Source organism: Phodopus roborovskii, unplaced genomic scaffold, assembly GCF_943737965.1.
Source record: "Phodopus roborovskii unplaced genomic scaffold, PHOROB, whole genome shotgun sequence".
Taxonomy (NCBI): Eukaryota; Metazoa; Chordata; class Mammalia; order Rodentia; family Cricetidae; genus Phodopus; species Phodopus roborovskii.
Genome location: NW_026126567.1, coordinates 7,929,965 through 7,944,189, shown reverse-complemented (window position 1 = coordinate 7,944,189; position 14,225 = coordinate 7,929,965). Strand labels below are relative to the sequence as shown.

The 14,225-nt window shown below is 47.0% G+C and overlaps 1 protein-coding gene across 3 annotated transcripts in view; it reads right to left on the bottom strand.

Moving 5' to 3' along the window:
• The window catches only part of Asap1 (ArfGAP with SH3 domain, ankyrin repeat and PH domain 1), a 259,627-nt gene that overhangs the window by 32,266 nt on the left and 213,136 nt on the right, over positions 1–14,225 (bottom strand). For all 3 annotated transcript variants that reach the window (XM_051202528.1, XM_051202529.1, XM_051202530.1), the window contains 8 exons: positions 11,559–11,722; positions 10,454–10,587; positions 8,697–8,788; positions 5,993–6,179; positions 5,481–5,566; positions 3,116–3,231; positions 2,934–3,001; positions 817–924 (listed from right to left, as the gene is read on the bottom strand). In XM_051202528.1, the coding sequence (XP_051058485.1) occupies positions 817–924; positions 2,934–3,001; positions 3,116–3,231; positions 5,481–5,566; positions 5,993–6,179; positions 8,697–8,788; positions 10,454–10,587; positions 11,559–11,722 (955 nt within the window). The remainder of the gene's footprint in view (positions 1–816; positions 925–2,933; positions 3,002–3,115; positions 3,232–5,480; positions 5,567–5,992; positions 6,180–8,696; positions 8,789–10,453; positions 10,588–11,558; positions 11,723–14,225) is intronic.

Genomic DNA, 14,225 nt, shown 5'->3' with positions numbered 1-14,225 from the left:
ATAACAGGCATATTGTCACCTGAGGCGTCGTGTCTCTGCTTATGGGATGGAGAGTCCTTCCTTCCTGCCTTGCACACAGGAGGTGCCTGGCACACCTCTCATGATAAACATGACTGAACTTTTAGAGCTAGTTCACCAGCACCTATGGGAGCCACAGGGACCTGGGCTCTTTAATCCTAGAGATGCTGTCTATCAGCTAGGAGACTTCAGAAAAGACACCAAGTCCTCTTTGTGTGTAAGTGGTCTCTGGGAACAGTGACCACACCCCTGTGAGTTCCAGAAAGACATTCTGAGTTGACAGAAAAATATTTAGCTCAACTTAGGCCACATGTAAATCCCTTGTAAGTGGCAATTAGAAGTATTTATTGGTTAGTTGTTTACATGGCTAATTCCACAATTTGACTAGGCTACAAAGTTCTAGTTAAACATCAGTGTAGACGAAGCTTTTAAAGGTGAATATGACTCAAACAAGTAGAATCTGAATGTCAGTGGGACTTCTGCAGTTAGCTGACGAGCTTGAGAAGGCGTGACCACAGGGCCCTAAAGAGCAAGGAGTCTGGCTTTTGGCCCCCTTCAGTCTCGCTCTGCCCCATCACTGGCTGCTGGGACTTGCAGCCTGCTGGCCGGCTGGCCCTGCAAATGCATGAGCTATCCCCTCCACTCCCCACTGCTTCTGTTGTCCAGCTGTGAAGTGGCAACCAACAGGGACCAAACTGCTTCATGGGGTCCTAAAGCCCAAATCTGTGCATGTCAAGGAAGCGTCCCACAAACTCTGGGAGGGCGCAGCACTCCTGGGCACGCACCCTCTGCACTCACTTTGTCGTCCAGATCGTCATCGCTTTCGTCCATCTCGTCTTGCCGCAGATTCCACTCGTACTCCACATGGACGTGTGGGTTGAACTTTCCCGACTTGGCCTGGGAGAGCTGGAAAGCATACAGCAAGTGCACAGCACTTAATGGCAAAGCTCCAATACTCCAGTGCACCTTCTCGTTCCCAAAGGACCAATGGCGCGCCCCGGAGGGCGCAGCTCTATCCAGACAAGCTGGGTGGCTGCATGCGTGCTGCCGGGACTGGGAAGACCTACACACAGGTAGAACCTTTCTGAGTCTGAACGCATGAGTTTCTCCAAAAGCAAAAGCTTCCTTGCTGCAAAGATTCCTAGGATTTCAGAGTATGGGTTAGGAAATTAAAAAAAAAAAAAAAAAAAAAAAAAAAAAAAAATCAAGAGGCATCAGGTTTAAGAGCAAGAGCTTGGAAGTTTGAGCCAGTCTATAGCTCTTGCCTTAGGAAGTGTGGGCAGAGACTCCAAGAGAACACAGTGCGGGTGGCTGGGGACATGGGTCTCACTGTGCTTGTGGGTGGCCTAGGTTTGGTTCTCAGCCCCCACACAGTGGCTCACAACCACCTGAAACTCTGGTTCCAGGTGACCCGAAGCCCTCTTCTGGTACTCTACAGGCGCCCGGCACACAAGTGCTACTCAGACACGCACGTTTAGGCCAAAAGCTCACAAACATAAATTAAATATGAATGCATCTTAAGGGGTGGAGCAAGGGAGACTGAGGTGGGAAGATGAAAAGTTTGAGGCTATCCTCATTTTCACTCCTTGGCTTCCTCCTTCCCTTCCCACGGCAGTCTCCCACGGCAGTCTCCCATGGTGACTCCACAAGACAAGACAAGACAGAAACAAATAGAAACATCAGGGCAACAAAAGCTACAAGTGCAGCCGCCAGGCCTGAAAACGGACACTCTGAAGAAAGTGAACTCAGTGGAGGCAGCTTCTTTTCCCACCCTCTCTCTTTCCCATGTGCTAGGCCTGGAGCCTCTGGAACATAGTTATTTTTGTTACTGCAATGCTTCGCCATGTAGCTCAGGCCTGTCTTAAACTTGTGATCTTCCTGCCGAAGCCTCCCATGTGCTTGGATTCCAGGCACACACTCCTATCTCCAGTCCATGAAGTTAAAACTCGATTCTCATTTAGCGTCTCAAAAGGGTGGAAACTTAGGTATGGTACTGAGAGGCAGGGCCCTTGGGAGGTGATGGGGATTAGATAAGGTTATCAGGAGGGAGTCACAATGGCTGAATATTGGTGACGTTAGAAGAGGGACAGAGATCAGGGAACACAGATACCCTCATGTCTCTCATATGGGATTACTCGTGAGGAAAAAGGCCCTCTACTCGGAACCATGAGTCAGAGTAAACCTGTCTTCTTTACAGCTCGCCCAGTCTGTGATACGATGCAATGGACAGCAGCCACTGTACACTACGGTTAAGAGATTCAAGCTTTTGAGACTGTGCACGTGTACAGAAGGCGGGCAAGCAGGAGGGAAGGGTGGTCCTGAACATGCACAAAACCGTTATATGTAATATTCTACTTGGTTAGGTTTTGGAAGCGACTTCCTAAATAACTCTTTTTTTTTTTTTTTTAAATAATTTATTTTATTTGCACTGGTGTTCTTCAGGCAAGTATGTCTTTGTGAAGGTGTCAGACCTACAGACAGTTGTGAGCTGCCATGTTGAGTGCTGGGAGTTGAACCCAGGTCCTCTGGAAGAGCAGTCAGTGCTCTTAACTACTGAACCATCTCTCCAGCCCCCTAAAGAATTCTTTACTTTTAGTTGCAAAGCAGCTTGCCGTCTTGGCAAATACAAAGCATAGCCCTAATTGTCTATTCTACCAAGGCCTTGCATGCCCTGCGTGAAAACTGCACCCAGGAGACAAATCTCAGCTTCAACACTCTTTCAAATGCACCTCAATACTTGTCTATATTTCTCTAGCTACTTTTCGGAAGGAAAGTGAATTTGCTTTTTCTTTGCCCAATCCCAGCCTCTCAGAGTGACCCTGTGAAGGCCACCAGTGTCTAACAATCCCCCATCTTAGTTTTGCTTACCAGATCTTCACACTGGGTAGCTTTCCCCCCATCTTAGTTTTGCTTACCAGATCTTCACACTGGGTGGCTTTGACCCTCTTTGCTATGTCCAAGGCAGTTTCTCCATTTTGGTTAACTGAAACAGTGGAAGAACACAGGGGGATAATTATCTAGGACGCTGCCGCAAGAAGCAAGGGACACTGAGCATGATATGATCCTGCGTGGAAGGCCTGAGAACGGCCACACTCACCAATGTCCACAGTAGGCTTGCTCCGAAGCAGCAGCTTCAGGCACTCCGGCTTGCCGTACATGCTGCAATAGTGCAGAACTGTATTCCCCACAGACGTCTGCTTATCCAGGTTCCCACTGAAAAAGTGCAGTCTTATTAGAAAGAGCGGCTACTCAGCCACTGAAAACTGTGACCACAGGTCGTCTCTCATCTGTGACGTGTACGTGTGCTTGAAAGCACACACAGTTCTAGGCCCGTGTTTCCAGTGCTTTTTCCCATGCCTAGCAGATCATACCGACACCTGTGGGCACTGCAAAGCAGGCAATAATTAAATGGGATAATAAAATGCTACTACAGTGAAAGCCGTTTGAGATGCATGGATTGCTTATTTCTGGGATTGTCCATTTAGTGCTGCAGACCATGTGTGATTGTGGGTAACAGAAACCCCAGAAAAAGAAACTGCAAATAAACACAGATACACTGTGAGACTTTTCTGTTTTCTCTAAGACAGGGTCTCACAAAGCCTAGGCTAGCCTAACTGCTGATGCCCTGCTGTACCTGAGCGTGGACATGCTAAGTGTGCACTACCACACGTGGCTCCGTGTCCCTCCCTTTCCACCCCCTGCACCCAGGGTCTTGTGCACACCAGACAAGCCCTGTCAATTGATCCATATCCTCAGCTACACAAGCACTTACATATTTCTGTTATGCTATATTTATTGATTTTATGTTAGTGTTGTGTATGAAGGTCAGAAGACAATCATACAGGTCCTGGGGGCGTGGCTATGAGACAGTTTCTTGACTAATGATTGCTGTGGGCAGTGCCACCCCTGGGCAGGTGGCCCTGAGTTTTATAAGAGCAAGCTGAGCAAGCCGTGAGAAGCAAGGCAGCAAGCAGTGTTTCTCCATGGTTCCTGCAGCTGCTCCTGCCCTGACCTTCCTAGTGATGGGCTGTGACCAGGAAGTGTAAGCTAAGTCAGCACACACACACACACACACACACCCAGTTACCTTTAATAATCGTGTTTACCACAGGGATGGAGGGCAAACCAGGACGTGCTGAGTGGTTGTGAAGAGGTAAATGAATGCATTCATGTGGAACTCTGTGCTGGCTCATGACAACACAGTGATGTCCTTACTCTGAAGGCCTGCCTCTGCCTTGGTGTGTGAGGGTAACAGGAAGCTGCCAGACATCCACTTCTTTAAAAGACCCTCATGTCATCTGGCTTGATGGCATACGCCTTTAGCTGTAATCATTTACCCATTTACCCTCCCTCCCCCCTTTCTTTTTTCAAGTCAGGGTCAAATCTGGCCCTACGTACTCTGGGCTGGCCTTGAACTTGTGGTTTTCTTGCTTTTGTCTCCCAAGTAGCTGGGACTACAGGTATATGCCACTGAGCTTAATCTTATGACCCTGTATTTCTGTGTGCTAATACTGAACTTCAAGACCACACAGATAGGAAAACTATGGTGTTTCTATCATTACACACGGACAGTAACAGCACTGACTGACTGTCTACCGTGGGACAGACACTGCTGACTGTTGCGGAGCTTTGCTTTCATTGTGTAGTCCTGGCTGGCCGTAAACGACGACATCCACCTGCCTTTGCCTCCATGCCCGACCTTTACTTAGCTTTTGTATGTAGTGCCTCATTTAGTTTCCACACTCACCTCACACAGGACTATCAGTAGAGTAGCTTCTACCTTACAGAACAGTGCAAGGCAGGGAGAGGCTGCAGGGCTCCCTAACCCTGTTTCCAGACCGGGGTTGGAGCTTGGGCAGGCACGCTCTGGAGACAATACCCTTAGCCACTATGCTGTGCTGGCTCTCAGAAGGAAGGCCAGGCCTTTACCCACTTTGGCCTATGTGAGTTCAACTTTCCTATTCCTTTACCGTTCTCTGGATAAGCTCTGCTGCATCCGGGGGAATGGCCCCGTATGAATCGGGCAGTGACAAACTCCCAGTGTTCTGCACTACACACCCGTCAGGGTGTCCTTGGCTTGGAACTGGCCACGGCTGTTTCACATCAAACCAAAGACAATGAATGATAGCCCCCAAGTGTAACTGACCTGAGCTGCTCAGTGCCTTCTGGTGATTAAGGCCAACTTTAGCTAGTATGCTATATGTGGCTTATATCCTGTCTATATAAACAAAGACTTGCTAATAACCAGCTTCACTAAGTTATTTGCAGACTGTGGTCTACGGCTGCTGTGACCCCAATGGTAGAGATAAAGGGGCTGCAACTGAGCTCTCAGGGCCTGTAAAAGCCTTTTAACCAGCTGACCACAGAGCACTCTTGTGAGTGCTGGTATAGGTCCCACACAGGACTGTTCTGTGCTAGTAAATCATTCTCTGTTCATTCGGGTAACAAAATAAAAGCCATACCAGTTCTGTACAAGGAAATCAACCAGATGGAGAGAGGTCTGGTCTGCGGTCCTGACGGCAAGGTGAAGGGCTGTCTCCCCGAGCTCCTGAGAAGGATGGGTGGATAGAGATGCAGTCATCAGTCCAGCAGCTTCACTGCCCAGGAACCTCAAGCAATTATCAGGACCACGTCACCATCTCTTGGATACGGTCCGCCAATATACACACATTGCATTCAACTGAGTCAGAAAACCACGGTCCCTTCTTTAAACGCCTTCTTTCTTTCCTTTAGTATGATCCCCTATCTCCCTTCTTCCCTCCCTTTAGTACGATCCTTATTTAAACACATTCCTTCTTCCTTCCGTTTTCCTTTTTTGCTGTTTGAGACAAGATCTCAGCTGTGCAGCCCAGGGAGGACCTCAAGCTTGTTTTAATCTCTCTGCTCCTTTATTTCAAGGGCTGGGGTTACAGAAGTGTTGCCACATGCTCATTTTCTACTTCACACCCTGACTTTGGCCTCTCCGAGGCCTTACCTGTCCAGGTTCCAGCAGGGGCTCCATTAGCTCCACCCCTTCTGCATAGACTTGGATTAGTGCAAGTAAATCCCTGGACTTGATGGCCTCGAGCAGTTCACTCAGCTTGGCTGAGGAAGAGGCACAGGTCTTCCTGGAGAACCGGCGGTCCACGTACTTTGCAGTGATATACTCTTTCCGTACAGTCCTGAGGAAAACAATGGTCAGTCGGAGAATTTCTGCTTTACAAGAGATGAGAACATTTCTCCTCCCACTTCCCTTCATCAGCGGGGCTTCTACTCAAACAACCAACCAGGCTTCAGATCAAGTCCAACAGATATTTGCTGGTATGTGTAGGTAGTATGTAAAATGACAAAATTAATGGGCACAAAGATCACAGCTGATTTCTTTTGTACACAGAGAAGAAACATGCTATTAATACTTCAAATTAACAACACACATGGAAAGGTTTTAAAAGCTCTGACAAAAGTTTGCAGAGCTCCCTGAAAAATCGGTTTTATTTTTCTGCTATAACCCCTATCTGACAGGAGAGAAAACTGAAGCTCGGAAAGGTTGCCATTAAACCAACACCACAGGCAGGAAACGGCAGTGTGACAAAGACAAGGACAAGCTGGCTTCGCCGCACAGATTCCCTTTAGGAGCAGGAGCTGGGGACACCGGGCCTGGCCACTCACCCTCACCATGGAGGCTAAAGCAATGCTGGGAGACTGGGTCTCCCTCCCAGCCCCTAGGCTGAGAACAGAGCCCCAGTAGGGCAGTGCCCCCTCTGTCACCTACCGAGGAAGACCGACATGGAAGGCAGCTCAGAGAAAACCACGAGAGCCAGGGAGGAAGAACTAGGGTCAGGTGACATCATCTAAACCCCAGAAGCCTTCTGCTAGTCCCTTGAGTTTTCCACTTACACAAGCTAATTACTAAAACAGAGAAATGAGTTTGGGCTCAAATGCTACCTTCCACAGTGTGCCAGTGATGTGGCATGGGGGGCGTACTTAAACTATGAGCTTTGGGTTTTTACTTTTTGAAAATGGAGACATCTATTCACTGGCACATTACAGATTCATATGCTGATTTTGAACTTAAACATATGCCTGAGTTTATATGTACCATGAGATTGCTTGCAGGTCCCTGAGAAGAAGGGAAGAGGACCCTGGACCCCCTGGAAATGGAGTTACTCGGAGCCAAATGTCTGTGCCACGCTCCATACAAGCGTGAGTCTGTAAGCACCCGTTTGGCGTCTTGGGCAGTGTCTGCCTTCTGGCTAGACTCCAGGCATTGAGGATGAGGGTGATATGCAGCATAGGGTGAGCACACTGTAAGCACGTGCACAATTCAACAAGACACTGTTGCTGCCAGGAGGCTTTCTGGGAGACTTAACTTCTGATTTTAGACTGACTCTGTCCTGTAAAGTTTTTAATACTTGTGTGCATTTGGTATGTGTGGAAGCCTTGGCCAAATATTTAGACTGGCGTTCTTTCTTCCTTCACGGAGCCTCCCCAATCAATGAGTAAGATTACTCTTCCTTCCTATTTATCCACAGCCCCTAGGGGCCAAGGCGCAGACTTTTTTCGCATGTATGAGACACTGGATTCAATCTTAAGAGCTCTCCCTCTAATTTTTTTTTCAAGTACTGGGGTGAAATCTGGTGCCTTCTAGGCTAGGGCTTTGACAATGAGCTCGTAGTTACTCGTTCCTAGTTCTTCTCACCTGTTAAACTGTAAGTTCAGTTTTTTTTTTTTAAAATAAATTGATTTATGTGGATCAAAAGCAAAATGGAAGTGTATCAGGAAGTGTCTATCAACATGTCTGGCGCCTGCTCCTACGCCAGACTACAAACTTTCATCAGTTTCCCAGTTATTTTCAAGTTCCTTATGCAAACGTGAGCTCAGGGTGGCCCACAGTGACGGTGCTGGAGGACATGGACTCAAACACCTGCAACCTTCCCCACTTAGCGTCCACCGCAATCACACGGAACTTTGTATGCAAATGTGTCTGGCCTCTGAGTAGATACTGGAGTAATGAGAGGGATTTAATCATAACATTTAGCCACAAATCGGTTTCTGAGTTTGACAGTGGGCATAGGTCCAGGGGACATGTGTCTTTCCCTATTTCCTCCTTTCCCAAAAGACAGTCTGCTTTGGACTATGCTTTACTCTTCAAAGTTTATCCACAATCTTGGAAGTCACTTAATCCCAGACACAGTGCTTCATCGTCTGGTAGAGGCACAGATCCCCTCTCTCTCACTATTTTTCTATTATGCATTAGATACTAGTTTCCAGAAGTGGAAGAGCAGAGTCCAGGGTACCAGGGTACATAGATTTATAATCCTGGTCAGGAAGGCTGATTTGTTTTCCCGGACACGGCCAGTTTGTCAGCCTCCCCAGGCTTCCCGAGTGGGTTGTTCAGCACCTGTATCTTGGACAGTCTGACAGAGCTCTTCAGCCACTGCCTTGACATGTCTATCACCATGGCACACGGTGATCAGGCGTGACTGTCCCGGAAGATCTGTTACACAGAGCTGGGACTTGCCAGCAGCTCCCAGGGAGGGTACTGCTGAGAAGAAATTTGCCTATTCCAGAGACATGCTTCAAAATACCTTCCTAGATTTCTCTTGATAATGGGGAAAATACTGTAACCATTAGCTTACAGTAATGGGGGAGGGGAGGGGGAGAGGATGGTGAAGAATCCATATATTCAAAATACTTACATATCACTTGAAGGGGTGGGCTTTGGCGAAGGGCTGGGCAAATTTGCTTCCATAATATCATTAAAACTATTGTTTCCTACATTCTTGGCCAGCTGTAATAGAAGCAAACAAAACATAGTAACCTCTCTAGCGCAGGTTAATAGACTACTATTATTGTGTTTTCCTTCATCTGACTCAGAGTATATAAACTATTTCTTTTTCTGGTTGGCAAGAATTTTTCCAGCAGCTGTCACAGAGCTGTTCAGAATCAGGTTAAGACAATCAACGATGTCTACAGGTATGATGTGGTGTGATAAATGTCTGAACTCGATCCCCCAACATGAAGTTTCTGAGATCAGACAGACAGACCTCCACATGGGAGCCTAAACTCATCAAGAATAGCTTTTTTAAGCGGGTGTACATATCCTTTTTATAATGAACTAAGATACTTCCGGGGGGGGGGGCGGAAAAGAAGCCAGGACTATTGCTCTCCTGGGTATAGAGTAGGGTGCTGTGGGTACAGCTGACAAGAACTCAGAATTGTTCCAAGAAAATCTTGGTGTTCGTTAGAAAGGGCCTTCTGTCATAAGCAGAACTGTGAGATTCATGCAAAGCGAACAAGTGTTTGGGTAGAAAAGTCTTGGTTTAATTGTACAGTAAGTATTTAACACTAGATTTTCTCATTATCTCATGTTTACAAGCTAAGGACCTGCCATGGCACCAATTCTATGCTTCTGAAGAAGAATGCGTTCCAGGGCTCACTATGCCTGAGCCTTTTCTCTGTAATCCCAAGTGGGAAAAAAAAAAAAAAAAAAAAAAAAAAAAGGCGTGATCTCAGATTTCCTAAAGGAATGGGTTCATACAACACAAGGCAGACAGATTATCACGCAGTGGTTGCTTGGATGGCAAGGCCTCCTGGCTGCTCCTATGCAGATGAGCCTAGAGATGAGCTGGTCTACTGTTCTCCTGAGCTGGTTCATTTGGATGCTCCTCAGGTGGGCCCTTTTATCTCAGTCAAGTGTTTGGTTAGTCTGGGTGTTCCTAGATTGTCTCACTTGAAAATGGGAACACCTGTGCTTCAAAAGCTCTAGAAAACCTATTTCCAAACAAATTTCATTCTCAGTGCAAAGTCTTTCATACTAGGATTAAATCACTCATGGCGTGGACCCTGGGCACAAAATTATGGGGAAAGCCAACTGGCCCCTTTGTTACTGTTTCCAGTCTATCACAAGGACCAGAACAGCTACACAAAGATTCAGCATTGCTGGGAGGCCAAAGAGAAAACCACATGTAAGTATTCATATCCTTTGCATGTTTCAAATTATAAAGCAATTTATTCTCATAGTAACCACATAAGATAGGCTAAGGGGTAACTGGGTTTGTGACAATGCACTTTTTACAAACATGCAGTGGCAAAGATTAAATTGGGAAAAGCTTTTCAGTGGTTAGCTTTAATAATATAAACCACTAAGTATTCTGCACACATTGTAGCTAACTGTATGAAAACTAATCCCCAACAGAGAAAGCAGCAGGGGAGAAGAAGCCACTCCCTAAGGCACAAGGCAGCTCCAGTGTGAACTACTTTTTACTCCAAAGGACACAGAAATAAGAAATAAACACTTAAACAATACATATCACAAAAATGAAATTCTAAGGGTTCAAGCCAATACATTAATTTGATAATTATTTGTAACCATTAGAAACAAACCCCTTAAGAGCAGTGTGCTAATATATCTGACACAGTGAACTTTCCTCCTAAAGTGCAGGGCAGGACTTACCAAGAGTTCGGAAGTTCCTAATTTGTCTAGTTCCAAAGACTGAATGCGAGAAATATGAACCCCCATTTCCCTATGGATTCCGGAACATTCTATACAGGTCAAAATACCCAAGTTGGTTGAAAGCCATGTGGGTTCTGTGGAAAAGATTTGACGAAACAAGATGTGTCAGTCAGAGTGCTGGCTATGGAGAGTAGATACTCACAGCATCAAACTTGGAGAATTAGGAGAGGGTGCATATAGGAAATGGGTGCTTGAGTTTTAGTTCAGGGGTTCTCGGCATCCCTTCAATGCAGAATTAAAACTCAAAAGGAAGTCATTTACTTTAGTAAGAATTTGCTTCAACCCTCTCCCTAGAGGAGAGAGAGCCCATGGAACATCGTTGCCGTAGTGACTCATTCATCCCAGGTGATGGAGTTGAAGGCCTGCTAGGCACTGCATTCTACAGCCACCGTCAACACTCAGGACAGAGACGCTCTGGCTCCTCACTCCAGCTCCATGGCCAGAAGCACCAGCTCTGCACCTGACCTTAAGCAAATCATTTTCATTCCCACATGGCGTCTCATCTCTAAAAGGAAGACACCAGTACCTTACTGACACAGGCTCTGTGCGGACAGCCTGGTAGAAAGAGAAAGAAACTAGCAGATCCTTAGCAATAAGCTCCCTTGCTCGCCAATGCTGTTTCCTGAAAACAGGAGCCCGGGGAATGAGGATGCTTTCCTCCCGGTGCAGATAAGGAAAGGCCTCACAGGGGCTTTCCTGACCCCAGCTCACAGATAAGACCAAGAACGACTTTGCATTAACACTGTTCTGGCTGGAGTGACAGACTGGGCACTTATAACATGAACACCATGCTCCGCTCTCATTCCTGTGGTGACCGCGATGCACACGCAGGGAGAGGAACACTGTGGCAATGACTCCCCCTGTAGGGAACCTGTGCTGAGCGTGTGTGGCTGAGTCAGCCTACACAGTGTAGGGAATTCGAGCAACCGCCTCACCGAAGACGAGGCACACACACACACACACACACACACACACACACACACACACACACACAGACGGGGGGGGGGGGACGCTGAGCAAGCCAGTCTTCACACAGGACCGATACCTGATGAGCCGCAGTCACAGCAGACATCGTTCCCAGGCAGCCGCTGTACGTCCTCGATGATGGCTTTGGTCAGATCCTCCAGACTGTTCTCCCCTGTGCTCTGCTCACCGCGGAAGGCCATGGTTAGGGCCTCTTCTTTGCTATTCGTCAGTACTGATATCCACCTGCGGTCAAGATACCAGACAAAGGTAGTCTTCATAATGCATGGCCACCACTGCCTTCCTCCATTGGGAACCCACCTTCAACAGGCACTTTCAACACCTCCTGCTTCCCAGAAACGATGCAGTGAAGTGAGGAGAAAGGACAATGAAGGGGTAAGTTAACAGCAGCCATAAAGCGTATGCTCACAAAAGGGGCACAGTAACTTGGGAGCATGGCAATAATTTGAGGAATGCAGCTCTGTGAGTTAAATCTGGAGCACCTTCCACAGGCTCCCATTTCAACGCTCGCTCTTAGATGTGCTGCGGTTCTGGGAGGAGGGGGAAGCTTCGGGACACCACATCTAGAGGGCGCACAACCTCTCCCCTCCGCTGCCTCCTCATCTGAGGATATAACCTGCACCCACTACCACCACAGACAGAGCTTTGCCAGCCATCATGTCTTTTCTTGCTTCCTCTGACCTTCTGCTGGGGCTTCTGTGAGTGATGGGGAAAGCAACACCAGCAGAAGGGGCCGTAGTTAAGGCGTCAAAGCCCAACCAGCGGAGCATGAAACATACGCTTCCAGACGCTCTTTAGCGACACATTTGTTTGTTTATTTAGTGTTTCTTGTTTTTGTTTTCCTTATGTGTGAGGAGGTCAGGACAACTGTGGGAGTCACTTCACGTCTCCCACCATGTGGGTCCTAGAAATGGGACTCAGGTTGTCAGGCTCGGGGGGGGGGGGTGTGGCAGAGTGTGGCAGGTGCCTTTACCGCTGAGCTATCTGGATGGCTTCATGAAAAAAGTCTTTTCATGACACAGGAGAAAACGTTCAGAGTATGTCGAGGTGAAAAAATTTTAAATGACATATCAAATTTAAATAGATATGTATCAATTGTGCATTTATGCTTTTTGGAAAAAATTTTAAAAAATTAACCAAAATGTACTTGTTTTTTGAGTGACTGTTCTTCTTCGGGGGAAAAACTGATAGAAGGGTACACGGTTATGTCTCCCTGCTGTAATTTCCCAAACATAAAATAAACTGGTATTTGCTGGGTGGTGGTGGTGCATACCTTTAATCCCAGCACTTGGGGGGCAGAGGCAGGTGGATCTCTGAGTTCAAGGCCAGCCTGGTCTACAGGGTGAGTTCCAGGACAGCCAGAGCTGCACAGAGAAACCCTGTCATGAAAAACCAAAGGGAAAAAAAATGGGGGCGAGGGTTTGTATTATTTTCATTAATGAGGAAAAAAGAAAAGACCAAAAAAAGAAAACAAATAAAAACATGGCCAAATCATTATTTTTGTACACTTAGAACACAGACGGTTTTCTCTTAATTAATAATACAGAGGTTCAAGCCTGAGCCCACTGTTGGGATGAAATATAGGGCAACAGAATATGAAGTTTGCTACTGCCTACAAAACCTCCGGAGTGAATGCAACAGCAAGAGATTTAAAAGCCAAACCAGGCTGCTAGGTGCTGTATGTGCGAGTCACGTACTTGACTCTAGGTGGCGCTCAACTTCAGTTTGGTTGGAGAATTATCCTGGGTATTTTTATTTCTGTGATGACACAGGAAATAGAGCACTTGGGAGGCAAGCCCAGGAGTGTCTGGGGCACCCGGGACACTTTAAATCACTTAGTGTTTGTTCTGTTAGTCTCAAGGTAGAAAGCAGAGACTGCTTTACAAAATCTTTTTAGAAAATTATTTTAAATTGTGGTTGTGTGTGCAGGTGCCCGAGGGGGTCGGAGGCATCAGCTCCCCTGTATCTGCAGTTACAGGTGGTTTTGGGATACACAACATGCTGTGGATTGCACTGTAGTCCTCTGGAAGACAGTGTGTGCTCTTAACCCCTGATCCATCTCTAGCCCAATTCAAGGACCCTGTCCCCTCAGGGTCAGTGGCGGGTGGCCCTTCATTCTGGACCCCTTACCACAGCCTCACTTTGAACACAGACTGGGTTTGCTGTCTTGAGGCTCTGTGACAGCTGGATACCCAGTGTGGACCAGTATCTTACACACTCGATTTGCACAGTTTTAAAGACAGGGTCACAGCAACACGGCCACACTTTCAGAGTCCCTTATTATGCCATAAGTGCCTCTTTACCACGATTTAAAAAGTCTGTCATGACAGTCAGACTTTAATTTAAAGACAATTAATTTTCAAAAGAAATAGTTCAAATCTGGTAGAACAGGATGAAAGAGTTGCCCTTCAAAAGGACCATGAATCTAGTGACTGTGTGTGACAAGGTCTCATGTGTCCCAGGCTGACCTCAAAGGAGACAACTCTTGACTGGGCCATGCTTGTCCAGCAAGGACGGTGTCAGTGACTTCTATGAGAGCTAGCCCCTTCTGCTTCTCTCACAAGAACAGCTAAGCATCCAGGCGGCACCCGAGAACACCGCAAATGGCTCCCATCTGTGACCTAACACCGAGTGAGACACCTAATGCAGTGTTCAATTACGGGGTGAGCAGGGCTCAGTGCTTGTTCTCCGAGAGCCTGAGGTCTCTAAATAGCTGTGCATGGGTGTG